Genomic DNA, 21,616 nt, shown 5'->3' with positions numbered 1-21,616 from the left:
ACAAAGCTGTGGATACCCCTCCCTCAGTGCCAGGCTGCGATGTGAGCAACCTGAGCTATGGGAGGTGTCCTGCCTACAGCAGGGGGTTGGAACTACGTGACCTTAAAGGTCCCTTCAAAACCAAACCACTCTTATGATATGATTGAACTTAACTGCATCCCAGCCTGAGCCAGTGCAGGTGTTGGCAGCTGCTGTACAGAGTGAGGGAATCAAATGTTGTTTCTGCATTTAGAATAAGATAAGAATATTTTATTTCAAGGTCTCATTATATAAGTGAAGCAGTTTGTAGTTATTAGGTAGAAGTTATTAGGTACAAAGACTGCAGCTCCTGTCTGTCCAGCTGTCTGAAATAGAGCTAACAATATGCCTGTATAAACTAGCAGCAATGTATGTTTTAGTGTTTTGTTGTACGCATTGTAAAATTATACAAGTCGTGACATACCTAAGGATGTGCCTGAAGAGATATCGGGAAGGACTGGAATCACACCCCCCCGGGCTCTTTGTTTAACAAAGGCCTCTAGGACAGAATGGCAGAAGCTTTGAAGGAAATCAACATATCAATAAGAGTACCAAGACATCTTGGAAACAGAAACAGCAGGATGGCGACTGACTATCACAAGATAACGCGGGAATCAACAAATGTCGGAATGTAATGCAAATCTCGAGTAAAACTGTAACCTGGAATACCCAATCAAAGGGGAAACAGGAGGGGAAAACATATGGGAGAAAAGGTATAAAAACTGTAACATCATGTCCATAGGTGCTTCTGCCATCAGGGCGCCCGCCATTGCAATCGCGAATAAAAACTGCTTTTATCAGAGATACCGTCCTGACCAAAAATTATTGAGGATATTTCCAACAAGAGTGACAGGAGATTTTCTTCCTGTTTTGTTTGGCTGTTGGGAGAAAAGGCAGCAAAGGAAAGTAAACTGAGCTAAAAAGTAGGTTGGTAATGCCACAAAGATGGTCAGAGGGCTGGAGCAGATCTCCTGTGAGGAAAGGTTGAGGGAACTGGGCTTGTTTAGCTTGGAGAAGAGAAGGCTGCGGGGAGACCTCAGTGTGAGCTTCCAGTACTTGAAGGGAGCGAATAAACAGGAGGGGGAACGGCTGTTTGTGAGGGTGGGCAGTGATAGGACAAGGGGGAATGGTTTGAAACTGAGACAGGGCAGGTTCAGGTTGGATCTTAGGAGGAAGTTTTTCCCCCAGAGGGTGGTGACGCACTGGCACAGGTTGCCCAAGGAGGCTGTGGATGCCCCATCCCTGCAGGCATTCAAGGCCAGGCTGGATGTGGCTCTGGGCAGCCTGGGCTGCTGGTTGGTGACCCTGCACACAGCAGGGGGTTGGGATGGATGAGCACTGTGGGCCTTTGCAACACAGGCCGTTCTGTATGATTCTGTATTTGCTCTGAAGAGATTGCTGACAGTTGTTCTAATGAGACTTCAGGTGCTGCCAACCAACTGTCAGTCCCTTATAATAAGGTATTTAAGTAACAAATCTCTTGTGTAATACTGGAGAGAAGAGTGTAACAGGAAGGCTCCTCAAGCCAAAACCATCCGAACCTCCACAAGAGGGCTCTATGGCCATGGCTATACTCTGCGGCTGTGCTCATGCTCAGATAAAGACTCTGCAGTGAGAGAATCAGAAATACTCAAGAGCTCGCAAACAGCCCTGTCCCTGTTCAGCTCATTCAGAGCATCCCTTGTGAAAAAGGAGGCAGATAAGATCTGACTTTTAGGCAGGAATTAAGGAAGCATACTTCACATCAGTTGTTATTATCACTGCAAATAATATCCCTGTTCAGGGGGTGTCTGGATAGGGAGCTAGGAGATATGGTTTAGTGGTTTTCTGTAGGTATGGTAAAGGGAGGATGGTTGGACTAGATGATCTTGTAGGTCCTTTCCAACCTTGTGATTATATGGTTCTAACAGCTGAACAGAATACATGTCATGATGTTCATTTAAACTAGACACCTTGGCCTTATGGATATAAATTTTCACCCTTAGTGTGTGATATGGCTGACCTTTACATGCTTACATTAAAAGACAGCCAAACATACCTCCATAATTTCCCAAGGAGCTGCACATTTAGCCCTTTTGTCCTTAAAAGCCAAAGCTTTCTGAGTTTGCAGCCTTACATACTTATAGTAATGGAAAAGTGCAGTTACACAGCATGTCAGAAGTTTACTGAGGCTTTCACCAACTGCTAGGGACTTCTTAATTGAGTAGGACTGTTACTGGGGTGACTCATCAGTCAAAACACATCATATTTGCAAAGGATGTGCTGTAATTAAGCACAGATCACAACCCAGAAGCTAGTGTTGCTTTAAAAACTAGATCTCATGTTGTGCTGAACCAAAGGAGCATTTCAAGGGTAGGTACTAAGGAGAAACTTCTTTGGCCCTGAATTGTCCCAAGGCACCACCTTGTGTGGCATCCCCAGAGACCATGGCGGAATGCCATAGGAAATCACTTTATTCTTCCCCTGGCAGATAAAAACCATTTTTTTTTTGTTTATTTTTCCACGGGGTTGTTTGCTGTGCCTGCATTTTAGCACGTCTTCCAGCAGCAGCAAAGTTCACACTGACACGCTTCTCCTGCAGTAACTGTTGTTCAATCAGAAACAAAGCAAAATGCCCATCCATTAGGGCTTCTCATCAGAGATGTTACAAAGGAGAGGTCTCATTTCACAGACAGAGAAATGAAAGCACCAAGGACTTTCCTACCTAAACAGAGAAACTGGAATGCAGTGCTGGCATCCCAAGCTCAGTGGGAACACAAATGGGAGTTAATGCTGTGTATTGACGCAGATGATCCCGCAGCCCATGCTATCTCCTTCCTCCACTTCACTTGCCTGATACTGCAGTACAGCTCTTCTGAACCCAATGCCATTTTGTAGTGCAAAAGAGCTAAATTTTGCTTACTGCCTCTCATTAACATAGAAATTTCTATAAGTATAGTTTTTAGGCAGTGCTCTGAGAGAAAAATCCATGTTCAGCATAGCTAAAAGTCCAAGCTGGGCTCACCATTCAGCAGCCTGCCTTCATGCCTTAGCTGTGTTTCTTTAGAGAGTTGCTGAGCACAGAAGTCCTGTTCCTACCCCCAGAAAGAGCTGCATAATGGATGGTACAAGTCTGCACATCTCAGAGGACTCTGTTTAGGTCACAAAGTGCTTTGAGGTTTACAGCTCTTAATGAAATGGCCATTGTTATGCTTGTTTTTAATAGCTGCTGACCATTGGGAGGAAGGAGTTGTGTTCCTGAGCAGAACTTTACGTGAGGACTCGATTATATGTTTGGGGTAACTTAAGAATCATTATGTTAACGTGCCTGGATTCACGCAAGAAACCACTGATGGAATGGAATCAGACTGATACAACAAAGGCTGGCATTTGCACGTCTCTTTGTGGGACCAGATTATAGCATGACAGAATGGCTGGCGTTGGAAGAGACCTCTGGAGACCATCTAGTCCAATCGCCTGGTTAAGTTAAAGATGTTGTATGCTTCATCTTTGCAGGGACAGCTTGAGTTTACTGGAGCCTGAAACTGCGCATTTCCGTTCCGTGGCAATACAGTTTCACACTGTATTTTCATTCGGAGTGTGAAAAAGTCCCCACAAGAAGAAAAAACTTCCTGCCCACGTAGAAATGTGTTGCTTTTAAGCTACGTCTCCAATATATATGTTCACATGGATAAGAAAATTCACTACAAAATGAATGCCTGAGATTAATCAAGGATGAAAACTGCTTGGGCTTGTCTCCACTAAGATCTTATGTTGACTTAGCCATCTGACTTAGAGATGAAAACACCTTTCTGAAGCTTGTCAATGAAGATGTTTGGAGTGGAATTCTTCAGACCACACGTGGGTGCCTAAATCTGAGAAGATTACCCCAGGCTCCCTTTATTGTCAATTGAAAGAAGAAGACATTTAGAGTGTGAGTCATCTGGCCTACTTTAGATGTCCATTTTGGAGTGATGAGTTGTAGATGAAATGCTGATTCTCTTCATTGAGTACCTAATGAGTAGAGGGCAATTAGCTTAGATACAGATGTCTAATGGGATTAGATGTACTCCTCCCATCCCCATTTCAGAGTACAATGAGGTTTTGCTTTGCCCTGTCAGCAGCAAATAGCTTCATCACCCAACCAAACCCCGTAGCTAATATGAAATATGGCCCAAGACTAATCTGCATGGAGATTAGAATAGCCAGTGGAATATCCATCTCCACTTGGGAATGATTTACAGCTTCCTGAGGTTAATGGGAATCTTTCCATTAGCTTCAGTGGGCTTTGTAAACCATGGGGTTCAGGCATACACTTATTTAGCAGATGAGTGCCACAATTTAAGATAACATCATTCTTCTGTTTTTTATTATTCATGTTTTGCCACTCTCAAAGCAGAGCTGGCAAAGCAAAGTAAGTTTACAGACTAATACAAGGTCTCAATCAACATAAAGGCTGGGTAAATGCTAGTCTGTGTATGTTAGCAAGATAATCCCTTCCTTTAGTGCACAATTCTCTTATATGGTGGATCTAGTTCACTGTCTTCATTATCACAGCAATCAATATTTAATCCCTCTGTGTTTCTAATCCAAAACTACCACTGGCCTGTGGTTTACAAAGAGCAGCATCCCTATCCAATCCCCTTTGTCAGAGACCCAGCAGTCTGATCAGTTGCCTCCTCAGAGAGGAGTAAATTAGGGTGCCTAACTTAAACAGATTAGCTGGGATCTTATTATGATCTGTAAAGGTCAGATCACCTGTGGTTAAATGGAGATGGGATAACGTTTCACGTGGATGGTGCCCAACTGTGCTTTACTGAGTCTGTCTGGATTGGAGTCATAGAATGATAGAATGATAGAATGGCCTAGACTGATTAATCTACTTATTTTCTATGTGTAATTTCTAAGATTCATAAAAGCAAATACATATAGTTAAAGTCAATAAAACTCATGATACTAATAGTGCGCTGAAAGGAACAAATTCATGGTATAATTCATAGAATGGCCTGGGTTGCAAAGGCCCACAGTGCTCATCACCAATAATAAGTACCATAAAAGAACACTGTAGATTTTGGGGCAAGTGAAAACTGTGGAGAGTAAATGTGAGGGTTTAAGCATTAGTTTTCTTTTGTGGCATTGTGGGTTCTTTTGCAATACTTTTACTCACCCCACTGCTTCAATCTTCCTTTTCAGTTTCTGGGAACAATTGCTCTATTGTGCTTGGAATGCCCAAGAGAACATGCTATTGCCCACTGGCAGAGCCTTACAGGTGCGCACAATCCTCTGTGGCAACAAAGCAGCAGCTTATGTTGTTCAGGGCACTTGCAAGCAGCATCTGTCCTTCTTCAGATTACATGCATCTCCATCCAGAGCTCCTCCCTTTCACCACTGAGTCTAGTCAGGGTCTGGGAGATGAGTTTGGACACAATCTGAAACTTTTAAGTGGTTGTGTTTAGCTGAAATCTGCTTCTAATGTTAAGGTTATCAAATCAATGAAGGACATGTGATGGACAGAGATTCTAACATGTTTAGCAGGAGGTTTAAATAAACCTTGTTTCTAATATTAGGGTTATAAGTACATATGATAGACAGTTGGATATTTACATATATTCCATTACAGGCTAAACCAAACTAATATTCTCCTGTCAGCTCCACACAGTAAAGTAAAAACAAGTCAGGATCACAGAAACGATGAGTAAAGAAAGCATCTTAATCGTGGCTCTTGACTTACCTCGTGGACTGTGTGTTACATTGCTGTGGTCAGGGTTTTTTACATAAATGATGGCCTAGAATTTTCCCTTCTGAAAGAACAGAGAAATTCTCTTCTAATAAGGAAACGGGGCCTACAAACAAACAAACGAACAAACAAGCAAGTTTGCAACACAGACTGAATAGAAAATGCTTCTGGGGAGGGATAAGGGATGCTCCACCTATGTGCGAGTGTTTTGATGGGTACAGACAAGAAGAAATCTTTATTGACATCCATAGCCTCATTTGGGGGCATGAGGCACAGAAGAATTTAATCACTTGCCAAACAGCCAAGAGGAAGGCTGTGGCAAGGCAAGGAAATGAACCCAGTGCTCCCCACAGCCCCCACCCACCACAAGGCTGGTTTGGTTCTTTTTCCCAGGCTAGGTTTATCTCTGGTTTTTCAGTGTAATTGTGTGCAGAAAGTATTACAGTTGTTGTTGTTGTTTTTAAGCATGGTCTACTACAGAATAATCTGAACCAGCGTCTTAAGGGTGAGGTAATATTTTGAAGGCTGAGAAGAAGACCTGAACATGAGGTTGTGGACTTGATAAAGAGCCCCAAGGCGACAGAGGGTCTTGAGATGAAGCTTCGGGTGCCATCCCTTGAACTCACGCTGCCAAGCAGTATCTTTCACAAGAAGATAAGAGCTGGGGAAGTTGCCTTAGCAGCGGGATGCATCAGCAGGCAACTGTGCCCATGGCTGTCTTTAACAAGGTCGTTTTGAATGGTCCTCTTGGTGCCACCACAGCTTGTTGTAGAAGTTTTGTCTTCCCCGGTTCCACATAATCAGAATTTGGTATCATCATTTGTCTCCGTTGTGTCTTTGTTTCTCAGTCTTTCTGCCCTCTTTCTCTATTAAACATGTTTCAGACTGAACAAGGATCCCGTTCTTTTCCATCCAATAGAAGCATCTCCGTGTATTTCCACTTACAGTTTTCACTACGGCTTTTACAGCATTCAGTCTCTCAGCTATTTTCCTCTCTAAACAATAACTTGTAATCCCAGCATTTCTGAATTCCCAGTGTGGGTCCTTTTAGAAATTAGGAACAGGAAAATTAGCCAAATCCTAATATGAAAGAAAATTGGCCTCCTCCTTTAAACTATTGTTGTTGCATTATAATGGTGCTGAGAAACACAAGTCAATAGCGGCACTGCATTGCTTCCACACCCTGAGCAGAAATAGTAGGAGGTCAGTGAGACCTTGACTAATGCACAGTCTCAGGAGATAAATCAGAAGCAGAGAGAAGGAAGTAACCTGATGAGCGCCACGCTGTAGGCAATGGCAGGGTGGCAATAGCAGGGTTGGAGTAGGACTTTCAAGCCCATCTGTAGTGCCAAGTAGTTGAGTTCCTGATTGCACCCTTGAGCCCTACACCCCTGTATGTCTGCCCTGGTATACATTTCAGCCCTTTTCTTGCAGGTAGTCAAAATTACTTTGATCTCTTGGAGCAACCTTTCCTCCGACTGCCTTTAAATAAACACAACTAGCTCCCCTCAAAACAAATCCATCTTTTCTCTCCTCTGGTGCAGCACACAGCACAAGAGCAGAACGCAATAAATGGGCTCTACTAGATGCAGCATTGGGTGTATTCTGTTGTCCTCATACCTGTGTTCTAAAGAGTCCTCTTGTGTTTGCCCTCCCATGTGATGCTCTGCCAGACATCTCTATTTGTGGCCATCAGCACCACAGCCCCTTCTGTCCTGTGTCAGTTCTCGAGATGCTGTACCTGCTAACAAAAGTCATAAAAAGCATATGAAATCCAAGCAGGTTTGCATTACATCAAGTTCCACGCTACAGGCAGTGTTATTCAGGCTTCTCTTTTCCTGACAGAAGTTTTCATTTCATGTTAGCACCTTTGGTGCCATTTCCTGCCCACTTGCAGTGTATTAGTGTCTATCTTATCACACCTTGCACAGAAACAACTGCAATAAGCTTCACGCTGGCATGTCGAATTAACCTTTTCATCTCTCATTACCATCTTTCCCTTCTCACCTCATGCAGTGTTTCTGCCTTGCCTTGTTTTCGCAGTACCTCTGAAATTAGTGCCTTTCATTTTAGAGCTGGGAATTGTTCAGATATATGCATGTCTGTGCTGTCCTTGAGAGGGCAGCCCATTGCCCTGTTGGAGAGAGCTGGCTTGTCGTGGCAGGGTCACAGCACAGCTTGACTCTAGTGGTTGGTGACCCTGCATGTAGCAAGAGGGTTGGGACGAGATGAGCATCGCGGTCCTTTTCAACCCAGGCCATCCTATGACTCTGTGACTCCACATATGACTTCACTCATGGCTGCACATCTTGCCCTCTCCTTTTCACAAAAGCAAACTGGTTGTGAGCCACAAACAAATGACAGCGTTGTTGTTTAATGGCTGTGAGTCTCTAGCTTCAGTTCCAAGCTATATTTAATACTGTTAGCACAGAATTGCACATTTCTGTTTCCTCATATTTCAATAACCGGTCACTCATTTGATGTCGATCTGCTCTTTACTCCAACCTCAGAATATCAGTAGCCAAATCTTAAAAGGGAAGAACAAGAGTGATGCAAAATGTGTTTAAATCAGCTTTCAGTTCTGTATGTACAACATGGCTTTGGGTTTGGAGTCCATTTTCCTCCTGTGACAGTGTGAAATGGGGTCAAACACTCATTGGTATAACAGCCACAACTTGGGTCTTCCTGGTCAGTCTCCAGTATCTATGGAGATTACTTATTACCTATGAAACTCATACACTTCTTTACACTGATGATAAGAACTTACATAGATATTTAGATATCTATAAATATAGATATTTACATAGAATGATTTCATTATGAGCTCGTCTTTTGGTTTAAAGTGTCACATGAACTTTATGCATTGATCAGGGGACAACTTTATTCTTCCATCTGCCTAATTTAAAGCCTGCTTCCTTAAATTGAGAGGAAGTTTCACTAAATGATTCTAAACTGTGATCCTCCAGAACCGGGCATGTCAAGACGGAAATGTTTGACTGTGCTTCAGTTGTAAACAGAGAATACAGATGGATCTGAAGTGCAGAAAGATAATAAACACACTGTGTACAACTTGCTATTGTTGAACGGCACATGAATGATGCTGTGGGTTTGGGATCAGTCAACTCTTCTGTTTTTAATCATTGGTTTTCTTTCACCCATTTCATAACTGAATAGTTGATGTAATCCTACCCCGTGTGATGTGAGGTTCGGGGTTTCACAATAAATGAAATGCCATCTCAACCAGCAGGAAATATCCACACAGTGTTATCTAAGTGCTATCTACCCATACATTTTGCCTTTCCATCATTACTGCAGCTCAGTTTCGACAGGAAGCTCACAACATTTGTGTCTTCTGTGATGAGCTCTATCAGCCCAGCAATTTCTATCACTGCATGTGCTTCATGAGCTTTGGAGAAGAGCTGGTGGACTGTCCCGTCTCCTTGCACTTATCATAGAATCATAGAATCACCCAGGTTGGAAAAGACCTCAAAGATGATCGAGTCCAACTGCAGCCTAACCAGAACCCTAACTCTAACAACCCTACACTAAATCATGTCCCTGAGTACCACATCCACACAGCTCTTAAACACATCCAGGGATGGCGATTCAACCACCTCCCTGGGGAGCCTATTCCAGTACCTAACTACCTTTTCTGTAAAGAAGTTCTTCCTAATATCCAACCTAAACTTGCCCTGGCGCAAGTTTAGAGTTTTTCAAACTCCCTGAAGCTTTCGGGGCAGGATTCACCCCAGACAACTTCAGTAGGGGTTGAGGACAAAGACATGCAGCAAACCCAGGCGGCAGCATTTCCATGCATGGCCAGTTTTGCTTTATGGTCAAACTTGGGGCTTTTAGGGTCCCTGAGATTCCCAAGGATTTTGGAAGTTTCAGGTTGCTTGGAGATCTTACAATTCCCTGTGTCTGGACAGAGTGAAATAGGCCAAGCAGAGCATGATGCTAATGCAGCTGAGCACATCCATGAACTGGAATTAAATAATTGAGAATAGATCAGCTCTTCACCGTGGTGGCTGCAAGCTGCCTGGGCTGAAAGTCATGTTAATAGCATTGCAACTACAGGTCTGTATGCTGAGCACACCAAAATCCAGGCCTGCATTGTACACTAATAGACACACCTTATTTGGAGCCTGGAGCAAAACAGCCTCGTTTATGACGGTGAGAGCATTATAATAACTTTAGGCTCAGGTATTATAAGAACATAGATTTGGATGGGAGGTTTTACTCTGGTTGCTTCCCCAGTAACAACAGAAGAGTGGCACTGGGATGATGCAGCACTCGGTTCTGCTGCTCTGCAGCTGTGCTCACTGCACAGAGCATCCTGAAGTTTTGCCCACCTGCAAGAACAGCCCGGGTTGGAAGGGACCTCAAGGATCATGAAGCTCCAACCTCCTGTACCATGCAGGGCCACCAACCTCCACATTTCATACCAGCCCAGCTCTGTAAGCACCCTGCACATCCTGCCTTCAGTGGTGCAGCTGTGAGCCTTCAGAACCCTGCAGCAAACAGCTCTCCTAATTCCCCCCACCCCAGCCTCCAGTTTCCCCTACACATCCATAAGACTGCAAAGCAAAAACCCTCATCTGCCTTCCCCTGCGCTATCCTTCAGCCTGGATTTATTTCCCACGGCTGCTGATGGATGAATGACAATTGTTTTTGGCACTCGCAGGGGATGTGCATTGTGAAGCTGCTTGACAAGACAAGCGGTGGGAGAGGAGGGGTGGGAGGGGAGATGTCTGCCAGGCGGGCGGGCGTGCAGTGCCACTGGCTGCACTGAGCTTTCACTGTGTCCCCAGGGGCTGAGCTTTCCTCTCACCCCAGCCTTCTCCTCTGCCACACAAGAGGGGGAGAGAGAGGAGATAGCAGAGAATCCCCTGGCCCTGGCAGCATCCAGCTGCCTGGCTCACATCTGCAGCAGGTGAGCCATAAGGAAGAGCCTCTTTGCCACCACGGTCACTTCACCTTCAATTTAAAACCTTCACGTGCTTCCACAAGGGATGATGGAGGAGCAGTACATCTCCAAACTGCATCCAGTAGTGGACTATGGAGCTGGGGTCTTTCTTCTGATCATAGGTAAGTTCTGCTTGTGCAGCCTGTTATGCTTGAAGCCTGGCAATGAACAGGAAGGGGCTGCCCCATCCTTTGCTTTCAGGACTTTCCAGCACAGTTTTGCCTCTGTGGCATCACAAGTATTCAAAGTAAGCTGTCTGCCCCTTACTGCGGCATCCCAGCCCTGCACAGTGAGGGAGGGGGCAGCCTGCCCTGCAGGGCTGAGCAGGGAGGGCAGTGTGTGGTGTGACCCTTGGAGGGTTTCCTTGTGCATGAAGGGCAGCTGCGTTGCATGGACCCTGTTTGTGTACAGCTGTTTATTTGTAGAGGGGCTGGACTGGGTTAGGTGTGCAGTCCCAGGAAGATCAGCATATATATTTTAGCGTGTTGAAAGGAAGGATTTTGGCAGCAGCACTGGCATTAGGATTTCACATCTCACACCTCTCCTTGCGCTGCTATGCACTGTCCCCTCGGTCGTGCTGACAGCAGAGAGTAGAATTCATCATAGGAAAAATCAGCATCTGCACAACAGTGAAAGGGTTAAACAGAAACCAAACCGGGATGTCAGCTGCTTTCTCACCGAGGACCAAATATAGAGCTCAAGTAATGGGATGGGACAGCAAGAAGGGAACTCCTTTGGCTACTGCTGCTGCTGTTGTGATATTGTTTGGGTTGGAAGGGACCTTTAAGACCATCCAGTCCCAACCCCCTGCTGTAGGGACACCTTCCTCAAGACCAGGTTGCTCCCAGCCCCATCCAACCTGGCCTTGAGTGCTTCCAGGGAGGGGCATCCACAGCCTCACTGGTCAACCTGTGCCAGTGTCTCACTTTCTCTTTTCCTGTATCCTTCTTTCACTTCTAACTTCAGAGGACACCTTCGCAGGAAAGCCTTTGATCAAAGCATTGCTCCAGTGCAGCGTTCACTTGTAAGATATGAGAAAATGAGTTGTTTAGATGCATGTACTTTTGACACTGTTGTCATGAACATTTTAAAGCCCTATGGCATCACTGAATAATGTATATCCGACAGGTCCTTCTGCAAAGCAGGCTCTCCAGTTTGCCTCTGGCAAAACAACTTCTTCTCATAGAACGTAACCAGGGGTATTATAGAGAGCAATGGAGGTGGATAGGTCCATTCTACCTATGCAAGGTACTCTAAGAGAATAGGTGTGAGCTACTTACATAAGGTTGAATCCAGGGGTGAAGAAGTGGAACGTAGCACATGGAACAGGGAGAGGAGTAATGTGGATGTCTGGTGATGGGAAGGGGCTGCTTTTCATATGACAAAATTCCTCCCAGTCAGTGAGGCTGGCCCACACCTCACCGAATCATGGAATCATTTGAGTTGGAAGGGACCCTTAAAGGCCATCTGGTCCCATACCCAGAGGCTGCGGGAAGAAATGCAAAGCCCTCTTTGCTCTATCAAGTCCATAGCAGGACCATAGACTGACTGGTGAGTCTTCCAGTACATCCCATCCACCTTCTACCCTTCAGCCCCAGGCGAACAACTGCATTTGTCACATCCTTTGTGTAGTTGCACCTCATAGGTGTGCTAAGTCCGTGGTATTATTCTATGCCGATTCTTCTCTTCCAGCTATCCTGACAATCCTTGGAAATTCCGCTGTCCTTGCTACAGCAGTGAAACGCTCTTCCCTCCTGAAGTCACCGGAGCTGCTTACAGTCAACCTGGCAGTGGCGGATATTGGGATGGCCATCAGCATGTACCCGCTGGCCATTGCATCTGCCTGGAACCACGCCTGGCTGGGAGGAGATGTGTCCTGTGTATATTATGCCCTGATGGGTTTCCTTTTTGGTGTCTGCAGCATGATGACGCTGTGTGCCATGGCTGTGATTCGATTCCTTGTTACCAACTCATCCAAATCTAACAGTAAGTCACTGCGTCTCTGGGAGCCTCATAATGATGCATTTGGGTCATTATGTTCAGAGAGGGACACTGCTGAACATGGGGTGGAATATCAGATCAGTAACTGTCTCAACTTTAACTGCAATATCAAACCTCTACCATCCCTCAACTAGAGGGATCTGGCTGAATTCCTTACTAAGCAGTGAGGCTTTTCACTTCTAAGTAATATCGATGGAACAACTTAGTTGTTGGGAGCGGAGATCCCAAATATTTGCTGAGCCAGACTGCCTTATCTTCTCGTTTCTCTGCAAGCAGAGGTACTGAAACTTGAGTTGTGTGCTGGTGTTCCGTGTCTGGGACTGCAGTACACTCAACCCTGTATAGCAGCATGACTTAGCAAGCTGTAGGCTGGCACTGAGGGCTGCACTCATGGCTCTCACCCGACCCATGGATACCCCCAACATATTTGTAGCCACCATCCTTACATTGGAGAACTTGCAAAAACTGTGGCTGAGGTGAGATTCAAGTAGATTTGCTCTCTTCTTTCTTGCAGGTAACAAAATCTCTAAGAACACTGTTCACGTCCTGATTACTTTCATCTGGCTCTACTCCTTGCTCTGGGCCATTCTGCCCTTGGTAGGCTGGGGCTACTACGGCCCTGAGCCATTTGGCATCTCTTGTACAATAGCCTGGAGCAAATTCCACAGCTCCTCCAATGGCTTTTCATTCATCCTGAGCATGTTCTTCCTGTGCACAGTCCTGCCTGCTCTGACCATCGTCGCTTGTTACTTGGGAATTGCCTGGAAGGTTCATAAAGCATACCAAGAGATCCAGAATATCAACAGGATCCCTCATGCAGCTAAACTGGAGAAGAAGCTGACATTGGTGAGTTATCCCAGTGAGGGGAAGGGTCTGCGGTGGCCAGGGAACTGCTTCTGTTCATACGTGGTCTGCTCATGACCCTTTGTTGCATTTGTCTAGTAATGGTGAAAGATGGAGATGTGGTTACAGTCCCACCCATACTCTGACCCCTTCAGGAAGCTCCTGGAAACTCTGCCATTTCAGGAGCGTGGTCAGGATTATATGCCACAGGTACCATGCAAGCTATCTGTAGTCAGATATACCTGTGATTGTTATGGACATATTGATTTCCAGTCATGCTGGAGTAACTCATGAATCCATTCACACGGTAGGTGGAGTGGAGGTCCTGTCCTGCCCAAGTGTTTTAAATGACTGAGTGACTGCTCCAGGTGAGAGCTTCAGGTATTTCACATGAGCCCATGCCCACTTGCCCTGATCAGGCAGAGGACTGAAGCCATGTTTCTCTTTCAGATGGCCGTGCTCATCTCAGTTGGTTTCCTGAGCGCGTGGACGCCGTACGCAGCAGCCAGCTTCTGGTCCATATTTAACTCCAGCGATTCCCTGCAGCCCATCGTCACGCTGCTGCCGTGTCTGTTCGCCAAATCTTCAACCGCCTACAACCCTTTTATTTACTACATCTTCAGCAAAACCTTCCGTCATGAAATCAAACAGCTGCGGTGCTGCTGGGGCTGGCGAGTTCGTTTCTTTAGCACTGATAACTCTGCGGACAATTCTGTCTCAATGATGTGGAGTGGGAGAGATAACCTACGTCTCTCCTCCACTGCAAAGGTGGAGAGCCAGAGGGCTGCAATGCACTGACACGTAGTGATGCTCACAGAACATACATCAAGATTCTGACTCAACTCGTGGGTCCAAATAAGCAGGAATGCAGCACGCAGAGTTATTACTGAATATCTCATGTTAAATATTAAGCTGTAAGTATATACTTTTCAAACCGCCCCCAATTACTGTTTTTAAGATGCACAACAAGAAGAATGCTGTCTTTTTTTCAAGAATTTCCACTTTAGAGGAAATAGATCGATGTGCTAAACAAGACCATCATCACCTTTGGTCGCACTTACATTCAGGGAAACGGCTATAATTAAAACATATATATTTTTTCCTGCTTGTAACTTTTTAATGCAGACTATATGGGGACCCTTGGCTCTGCCAGTAGCAGCCATCAGAATGAAGCAAGGGCTGGACACAAAGTGTTACCAAATAACTACAGCTGAGAAAGCAGCTGTCCTGCATCACTGAATGGTTTGGATTGGAAGGGACCTTGAAGCCCGTCCAATTCCAGCCTGCAGCTGTGGGCAGGGATACGTCCCACAGAGCGGGGAGGTTTAGGTTGGATCTGAGGAGGAAGTTTTTCCCCCAGAGGGTGGTGACGCACTGGCACAGGTTGCCCAAGGAGGCTGTGGATGCCCCATCCCTGCAGGCATTCAAGGCCAGGCTGGATGTGGCTCTGGGCAGCCTGGGCTGCTGGTTGGTGACCCTGCACACAGCAGGGGGTTGGAGCTGGATGAGCACTGTGGGCCATTCTATGATTTATCTGAGAAACAGTGAAACATAGGAGAAGTAATGTAGGCTAGAAGTACGCAGTTGCTCCTATATGGGTTATGCCAGACCCAACATTATCTTATTAAATGAACCAGAAACTTAGAAAAACTATTGTTTATTTACTTACACACAAGTGAGTTGAGTCTGATTAACATTAACATCAAAGTGCTGCTTAAGTCAATCACATCTCTGCTGAACTTTAGTGATTTTGCCTGAAGACTCCAACACCTGCCAAATACAGGCTTCCAAAATTCAAATGGTTATCTGTATGCAAAAGAGCTCAACCAAAGAGCTTGAGCTGATATTTTATTTATCAGTATATCTAAAAAAAAGAAAAAAAAACCCAAACCAACAGCAAACCCACCGACTGAATTCCCTTGATTCCTTGAATTAATAGCTTCAGAGATAAGATTTTCTTATAGATTAATACATAAATAATCCTCAAACAGAACAAGCAGAGAATATATAACTTTCTTAGAAAGCACAAAGCACCAGACCATGAGGCACTGGAACCAAAGGAATGTTGCTGGTCATCCTTCGCTGATGATTACATTCCAAAAGTGATTAATCTAAGGCTGGTTGAGTAGTGTTGCACTTCAGCATTACATGGACTGCTGCCTCTTCTCCAGGCATTTCTCAATATCATCCAACACTTGGACTGCTGCTTTAGGAATGCGAGTCCCTGGGCCAAACACATTGGTAACGCCGGCTTTATATAGGAAATCATAATCCTGTCCAGAAAGAAAGGTGACATCTTTTATGTAACGGTGCAACAGAAAATTGACACTCACAGTGACTGTATGTGCTGGGCCTGAGAAAACATGCATCAGCTCCCTGAGAGAGGCAACAGAGCACCAAGGGAAACGGCAAAAAAAAAAACCCAGTAACTGAAAGAATAAAGGAATATTAAAAGCATCTACAAGAAAGGTCTTATTTGTTTATCATCAGACTGATATCAGAGGTCAAATCACTCTGAATCTCTCTAGACAGAAGACAAACCTAAAGATGTTACAGACACATCTGATTGCGAGGGAATCCAGCAAGGTTGGGAGAAATAGTTAATGAGAGGGACTAAGCTTGATGACAGAGAACATGAGGAGCAGCTAACTAGGGAATGAAATGTGCAGCCTACAGCTGCTCTGATTAGCCATGTCTCTTAGTCACTGTGCCTCTTCAGAACCATTACTGGGCATCACAAATTCTCTTCAGATGGGAGCTAGCCTGTACCAGTATCATGCAAGGTGCTGGTAATTGAAACTAACAGAACATGAAAAACACTTCCCTGAGGCTGTTCTCCTCACAGCAGAACTTAATATTCCATCCAACAAACAATGTAAGTTAAACCAGGATATGGTGTACAGAAAGCTCTATCAACAAGATGTGGCAGCACTCTGTGACCTTCCTGCAGATCCGTGCTGAACCTGGTGATGGCACCCAGCAGCCTTCAGCACTGTATGACATCTCTCACATTCAGAGTCACTAAGAAATAGCTAACACTAGCAAAGGTGGAAATGATACTGATGCATACCTGGGGTGGGATGACACCTCCACATATGACAAGAATGTCTGGGCGGCCAAGGGCATCCAGTTCTTTGATGAGTTCAGGCACAAGAGTTTTATGACCTGCTGCAAGTGTGCTCACACCAACACAGTGTACATCTGCATCAACAGCCTGCTGGGCCACTTCACGAGGAGTCTGTATGGAAAGAGGATTATATGACAACTAACAGCCCCAGCCTGGTTGCTCAGTGAACATTAGGGGAAAAACACTACGTTTGAAAGACATGGAATCAAACACTGCTGAGTCAGTCATACCTGGAAGAGGGGACCTATGTCCACATCAAAGCCAATGTCTGCAAATCCCGTAGCAATAACTTTAGCTCCTCTGTCATGACCATCTTGGCCCATCTTTGCAACCAGTATACGGGGCCTGCGCCCCTCGCGATCCATGAACTTGGTAACTCTGATTGAAAACACCAATTATCTCATGGTTAGTCACTGCGATTCACTAGAAGCATTTCCACGAGTTTAAAATAAAAGCAGCAACTGCAGCTTAAGTTCTGTACATCAAATAAATGATCTTCCAAATCATTGTTTTCTTATGTAGTTGGCACAGTTCTAACATTTATCTTATATGATTACTAATCCATTTCTTGTACTTACTATTCTGAACAATAAAATATTCTTTTTTTGAAGAAAATCACTACTTTTCTGCTTTGCAATGATAAAAATACTGCTTTCTATTCCGGTGCCTCCCTTCTGTTTAGTGGCAGTTCAGATGTCAGTTGAATTAAAAGTGACTGTGTAACCACAACCCCAAAGATTAATCCATCACCTCACCTCTCATTATGCATATACTGCCATTATCTAATCCTTGAGCAGGAAGCAAAGACAACTGTTTCTCAGAAGCATTACTAAAAAGAGTCTTTTTTAATACTGATTATATTATTCTCAGTGTTCTTTTAAATGATGGAGCTGGTGCATCTCCAAACCAAATGCTGACTTGACTGGGTTAGTCACTGTAGGAATCCATTGGTTTAGTCTGGGGAAAAGAATGACTCAAAACAAAGCATTTATCAGCACAGAATTAAACGGTCTCAGTAGACTGTGCTAGGAGAAGAAAATGCATCATGTAAGAGCAATAAATAAAGCACTCACACATCCTAAAACAGACTAACCAATCTTCTGCTTGAGGATCTAGAGGAGTTGGGCCTGCCTTCTCTGTTCCTACGGACCACTGAAAATACCAACCAGGTAGTATCTGCATTTATTTATGAAGTCTTACAGTTCTTCTATTGTCTTCTTTTTAATGTATAAGACCCAACAGAATCACAGAATCATAGGGGTTGGAAGGGACCTCCAGAGATCATTGAGTCCAACCCCCCGTCAAAGCAGGTTCCCTACACCACATAAACGCAGGGAGTTGCACCCATCAGCCCATATTACATCACTGCCCACTGTAACAATTCAGGCTCTTCACTTAGGAGAACAACAGCAAAGGCAGAAGCTGCCAAAAGGCACAAATACTCACTGCTTTCACACATATTACCATCTTCTGATGTTTTCTCCCAAGTGATATGACTAAGTAACAACCACAGACAGGATGTTTTATGTTGATATCCAGGCAGATCTGAGTCTTACAATTTTAGGAACAGTAAAGAAAGAAGCTGCAGGGACGATTTGTGGGCAGCAGGTTTTACAGATAGGAATAATTAGAAATATTTGTAGAGATTACTATCACACAGTCTTCAGACTAAGCAATCCAGTATATGAGGATTTCAGACAGTGTTTCTCAGCTCTTCCTTTTTTAACCCTAAGGCTACCTCATCTGTTTCAACAAAGTCCTCCAACTAAAAAGCCATCTCAGTGTCTGTTCAATTAATTGTTGACTTTTGTCCTATTGCACTTACTGTTTTTTATCCTGCTTACTGGCTTACAGGTATGGGAATGCCTGTTTTGTTACAGGGAAGGCTTTTTTAAGGCACAGTAGCACATACACCTAATGCGAGCCTGTGTTTGGCTTCCTGCAAAGCTCTTCTCACCTGTTGATAGCATGAAGGATTTCATCACTCTCCCCAAACTCCTGTCGGTAAGCTCCGCTCACCATTCGGTCACTGGCTTTATGCTCCCCAAACACCTTCTTCATTGCATCTGTTATTTCTCCAACGGTGCACCTAAGATACAGAAACAAAGTATTAATGCTATCAGCTTATATGGAAACAGAATACAGAAATAACTGGCAGCAGCCTAAACTATTCACCTTGCTGTAGGAGCAAAATCAGTTACACTCACTTCTCCTGTCAACCTGCAGCTATGGACATCTGACTTGCATCTTACTACTGGAACATGAAGAGTATTTGTAAGAAAATACTGTTCTACTGATGTGAGAAGTGACTTTACATATGATAAGGCATCTGGGGCTGTTACATGGCAAAATACCGCAGGGAATATTTTAATGCTCAGCTTGCAGGATCCTACATTTGGACTCAAATACTAAGAAAAGAAAAAGAGCACACATGAAACCAGACTGCAACGTAACTTGTTGCTGGAATTTGTTTGCCTTGACCTTGCTGTTTATATTTTAGTACTTCTTATCTGCTTCCAGCATAGCTATTTTATTGACTGACAGGCAGAAGAAGCTGGGAAAATCCATTTCCATGCAAGTGGCAAGCTTTGTTTGCTACTTGAGACACCGAGCACGCTAGGAATGATACACATTTTACTGTTATAGCACAATTGCCAGAAGCAAACCAGGCTGTGCTGCCTTCTCATACAAACAAATGAAACAACAGCCTCTGTTGCAAAGCATTTCAAGTCTTGTGCTTAATGGATTCCACCCTTCCATGTAAAATCTCTCATGCAGAATTGTCCCCAAAAGGCAACGCTGTGTTCTAATAACAATTGAGCCTACAACCAAATACTGAGGAAAGGAGATGGATTTTTGCTGTATCAACTGGATCCTTTGTATCTCTCAGGGATGTGTTTTACTTCCTGTGGCTGCCCAGCTATTTTGCTGCACCATCACTGGCTCATGTGTAGCATAGTCATCAAACTTAACAGTAGTTATAATCTAAAGCTACATCAATATCAAATGGCAGAAACAGCACCAATTCTATCTTGAGCATGTAAGCAAGATCTCTAATGCATATGCCTGATGTTTACTTTGAAGCAGAAAATAGCCTTAAAAGCACTTTAAGTGAAAAAAAAAAACAAAACGAAACATTTTCCACTGGGCTCTAAAAGAAGCCTGACTGCTCTATTCAGGAAGATCTTTCACACTGTTGTTCGTCTAAGGAAACTTATTCTCCTTCAGTGATAAAAACGTTTTCACACCAAGCTCTAGTGCAGGGGAAGATGAAGCAACAGACCGTGCTAAGATTGTGCACATCCCTTTTCACATCTCAGACACTTCTCAAGCCCCCTGACCTATGAAATGGCAGGGTGGCAGAAAAAGGTAGTTGTATCTTAAAACTGCTAAGATTCAGAGCTTGAAACAACACAACTTCTGTGTACAACATCGATTCAGATGAGATACTTTGTATTCCCTTTGTTCTTCGGTAGATATTCATGCATAGCTTTAATAGACTGTAAAATGTAACAGTCCTATCTTACAACGTCCTATGCACAAGTCCTTATTTACTTCCATCTCCAAAATAAAATCCAAAAGACCTTGAGACCAACCTCACTGACACCATTCCCAAGAGTAGTTGAAAGATTAATTACAGAATCATAGAATAGCTTGGGTTGGAAGGGACCTCAAGGATCATGAGGCTCCAACCACCATTTGCCACAGGCAGGGCCACCAACCTCCACATTTAATACCAGCCCAGGCTGCCCAGGGCCCCATCCAACCTGGCCTTGAACACCTCCAGGGATGGACGGGGCATCCACAGCCTCTCTGGGCAGCTGTTCCAGCACCTCACCACTCTCACAGTAAAGAACTTCCCCCTGAAAATGAGCAACCAGTTTTTAAATACCAGCTGGATTTTCACCTTCATCCCTAATACCTTGCACGTGCTGCTTCCACTGCAAGAGCCAGGATATTGCCTTCACCTGTGGCTGCACATTGTGTCAGAGCATCAAGGCATCGCTGAGCTGCTTCAGGGTCTCTGCTGGCCTTCACCTGAAGTAGAGAAGAAATGTTACATGCTCTGAGTGCAAAACATGGCACTGAAATTAATGACTACTGAAATTAATGAACTGAAATCCACCTTCTCCACTAAAGACTAGAATGGATCCTAAGTGATTTAAGGGTCATGTTTTTGGGAAGCCACGTTTTCTGTAATATTTACTCAAGTTCTATCTGCAATTTATTTTTAAGAAGGTATTTCCCACCTTATTAATCTTCTCAATTTGCTTGTTACGGACTGAAGAATTATCAATAGCCAGAACTTCGACTGTCTCCTCTTTTTCTAGCTGGTATTTGTTCACTCCAACAATGACTTCAGAACCTATTTCCAGTGGAAACACCAAAGACTTAGAATATATGAGCAAACTAGTGTGAAAAGACACAGTATTTATAGGAGAACATTTTAAGTAATAAGATACAGTGCTTTGCTTTATAACATTTCAAATACTTTAAAGAAATATAAGAAGGACTTAAGTCCATTTCTCATATTTTGCTGTAAGAGATGATTATATGCATGATCAATCAACACAGTTAACACTACCTAACACTAACTTCATAGTGTTACTCCTCTCTTCAGGACAAAGTAATTCACCTCGGGAGACGAAACATCTTAGGATTGTTCTTTACTGGTCTCAGTCAAGAATCTGCTTCAAATTTATACTCAAAAAAGGCTCATACAACTTCTTTCCTGTTCAAGTTATCCCTGTAGACTAGAAAAACTGAATAGAGACAATAAACATATATATATATATATATATATATATATACAAACACATATTTATTACACATATACATGTGTGTATACATGTACATATTGGCACATAAACACACACCTCCACAAACACTCATTGTTTGTGATTACGTATCTATACATAAATAAAGAACTGCATCATCTCCTAAT

At 43.9% G+C, this 21,616-nt stretch overlaps 2 protein-coding genes and 1 long non-coding RNA gene across 4 annotated transcripts in view; 2 read left to right on the top strand and 1 right to left on the bottom strand.

Moving 5' to 3' along the window:
• The first annotated feature begins 16 nt into the window (after window positions 1-16).
• LOC107312454 overlaps window positions 17-21,616 on the top strand; it is a 23,177-nt gene continuing 1,577 nt past the window's right edge. The window contains exons 1-2 of the long non-coding RNA XR_001554499.2: window positions 17-731; window positions 18,236-18,240. This is a non-coding gene — a long non-coding RNA (uncharacterized LOC107312454). The remainder of the gene's footprint in view (window positions 732-18,235; window positions 18,241-21,616) is intronic.
• Window positions 10,567-14,716, top strand: LOC107312452 (opsin-5-like). Its single transcript, XM_015859905.2, has 4 exons — window positions 10,567-10,822; window positions 12,393-12,686; window positions 13,216-13,547; window positions 13,995-14,716. Exons 1-4 carry the CDS (start codon window positions 10,747-10,749, stop codon window positions 14,340-14,342), a joined length of 1,050 nt encoding a protein of 349 aa, XP_015715391.1. The 5' UTR covers window positions 10,567-10,746; the 3' UTR covers window positions 14,343-14,716.
• The window catches only part of MMUT (methylmalonyl-CoA mutase), a 12,781-nt gene continuing 6,350 nt past the window's right edge, over window positions 15,186-21,616 (bottom strand). For both annotated transcript variants that reach the window (XM_015859899.1, XM_015859900.2), the window contains exons 8-13: window positions 20,922-21,037; window positions 20,594-20,709; window positions 18,629-18,760; window positions 16,902-17,049; window positions 16,615-16,782; window positions 15,186-15,817 (exon numbers count right to left, since the gene is read on the bottom strand). In XM_015859899.1, coding sequence (XP_015715385.1) covers window positions 15,689-15,817; window positions 16,615-16,782; window positions 16,902-17,049; window positions 18,629-18,760; window positions 20,594-20,709; window positions 20,922-21,037 — 809 coding nt within the window. In that variant the 3' untranslated portion in view covers window positions 15,186-15,688. The remainder of the gene's footprint in view (window positions 15,818-16,614; window positions 16,783-16,901; window positions 17,050-18,628; window positions 18,761-20,593; window positions 20,710-20,921; window positions 21,038-21,616) is intronic.

The sequence above is a fragment of the Coturnix japonica genome, chromosome 3, assembly GCF_001577835.2.
Source record: "Coturnix japonica isolate 7356 chromosome 3, Coturnix japonica 2.1, whole genome shotgun sequence".
Lineage (NCBI taxonomy): Eukaryota > Metazoa > Chordata > Aves > Galliformes > Phasianidae > Coturnix > Coturnix japonica.
The sequence above is the reverse complement of the archived record's forward strand: the minus strand, read 5'-3'. Positions and strand labels throughout refer to the sequence as shown.

Coding starts and splice junctions, on each gene's coding strand:
- LOC107312452 (XM_015859905.2), top strand. CDS start 10,747: ATGATGGAGGAGCAGTACATCTCCAAACTGCATCCAGTAGTGGACTAT. Junction 12,687..13,215: donor CAACTCATCCAAATCTAACA/GTAAGTCACTGC, acceptor TCTTTCTTGCAG/GTAACAAAATCTCTAAGAAC. Junction 13,548..13,994: donor TGGAGAAGAAGCTGACATTG/GTGAGTTATCCC, acceptor TTTCTCTTTCAG/ATGGCCGTGCTCATCTCAGT.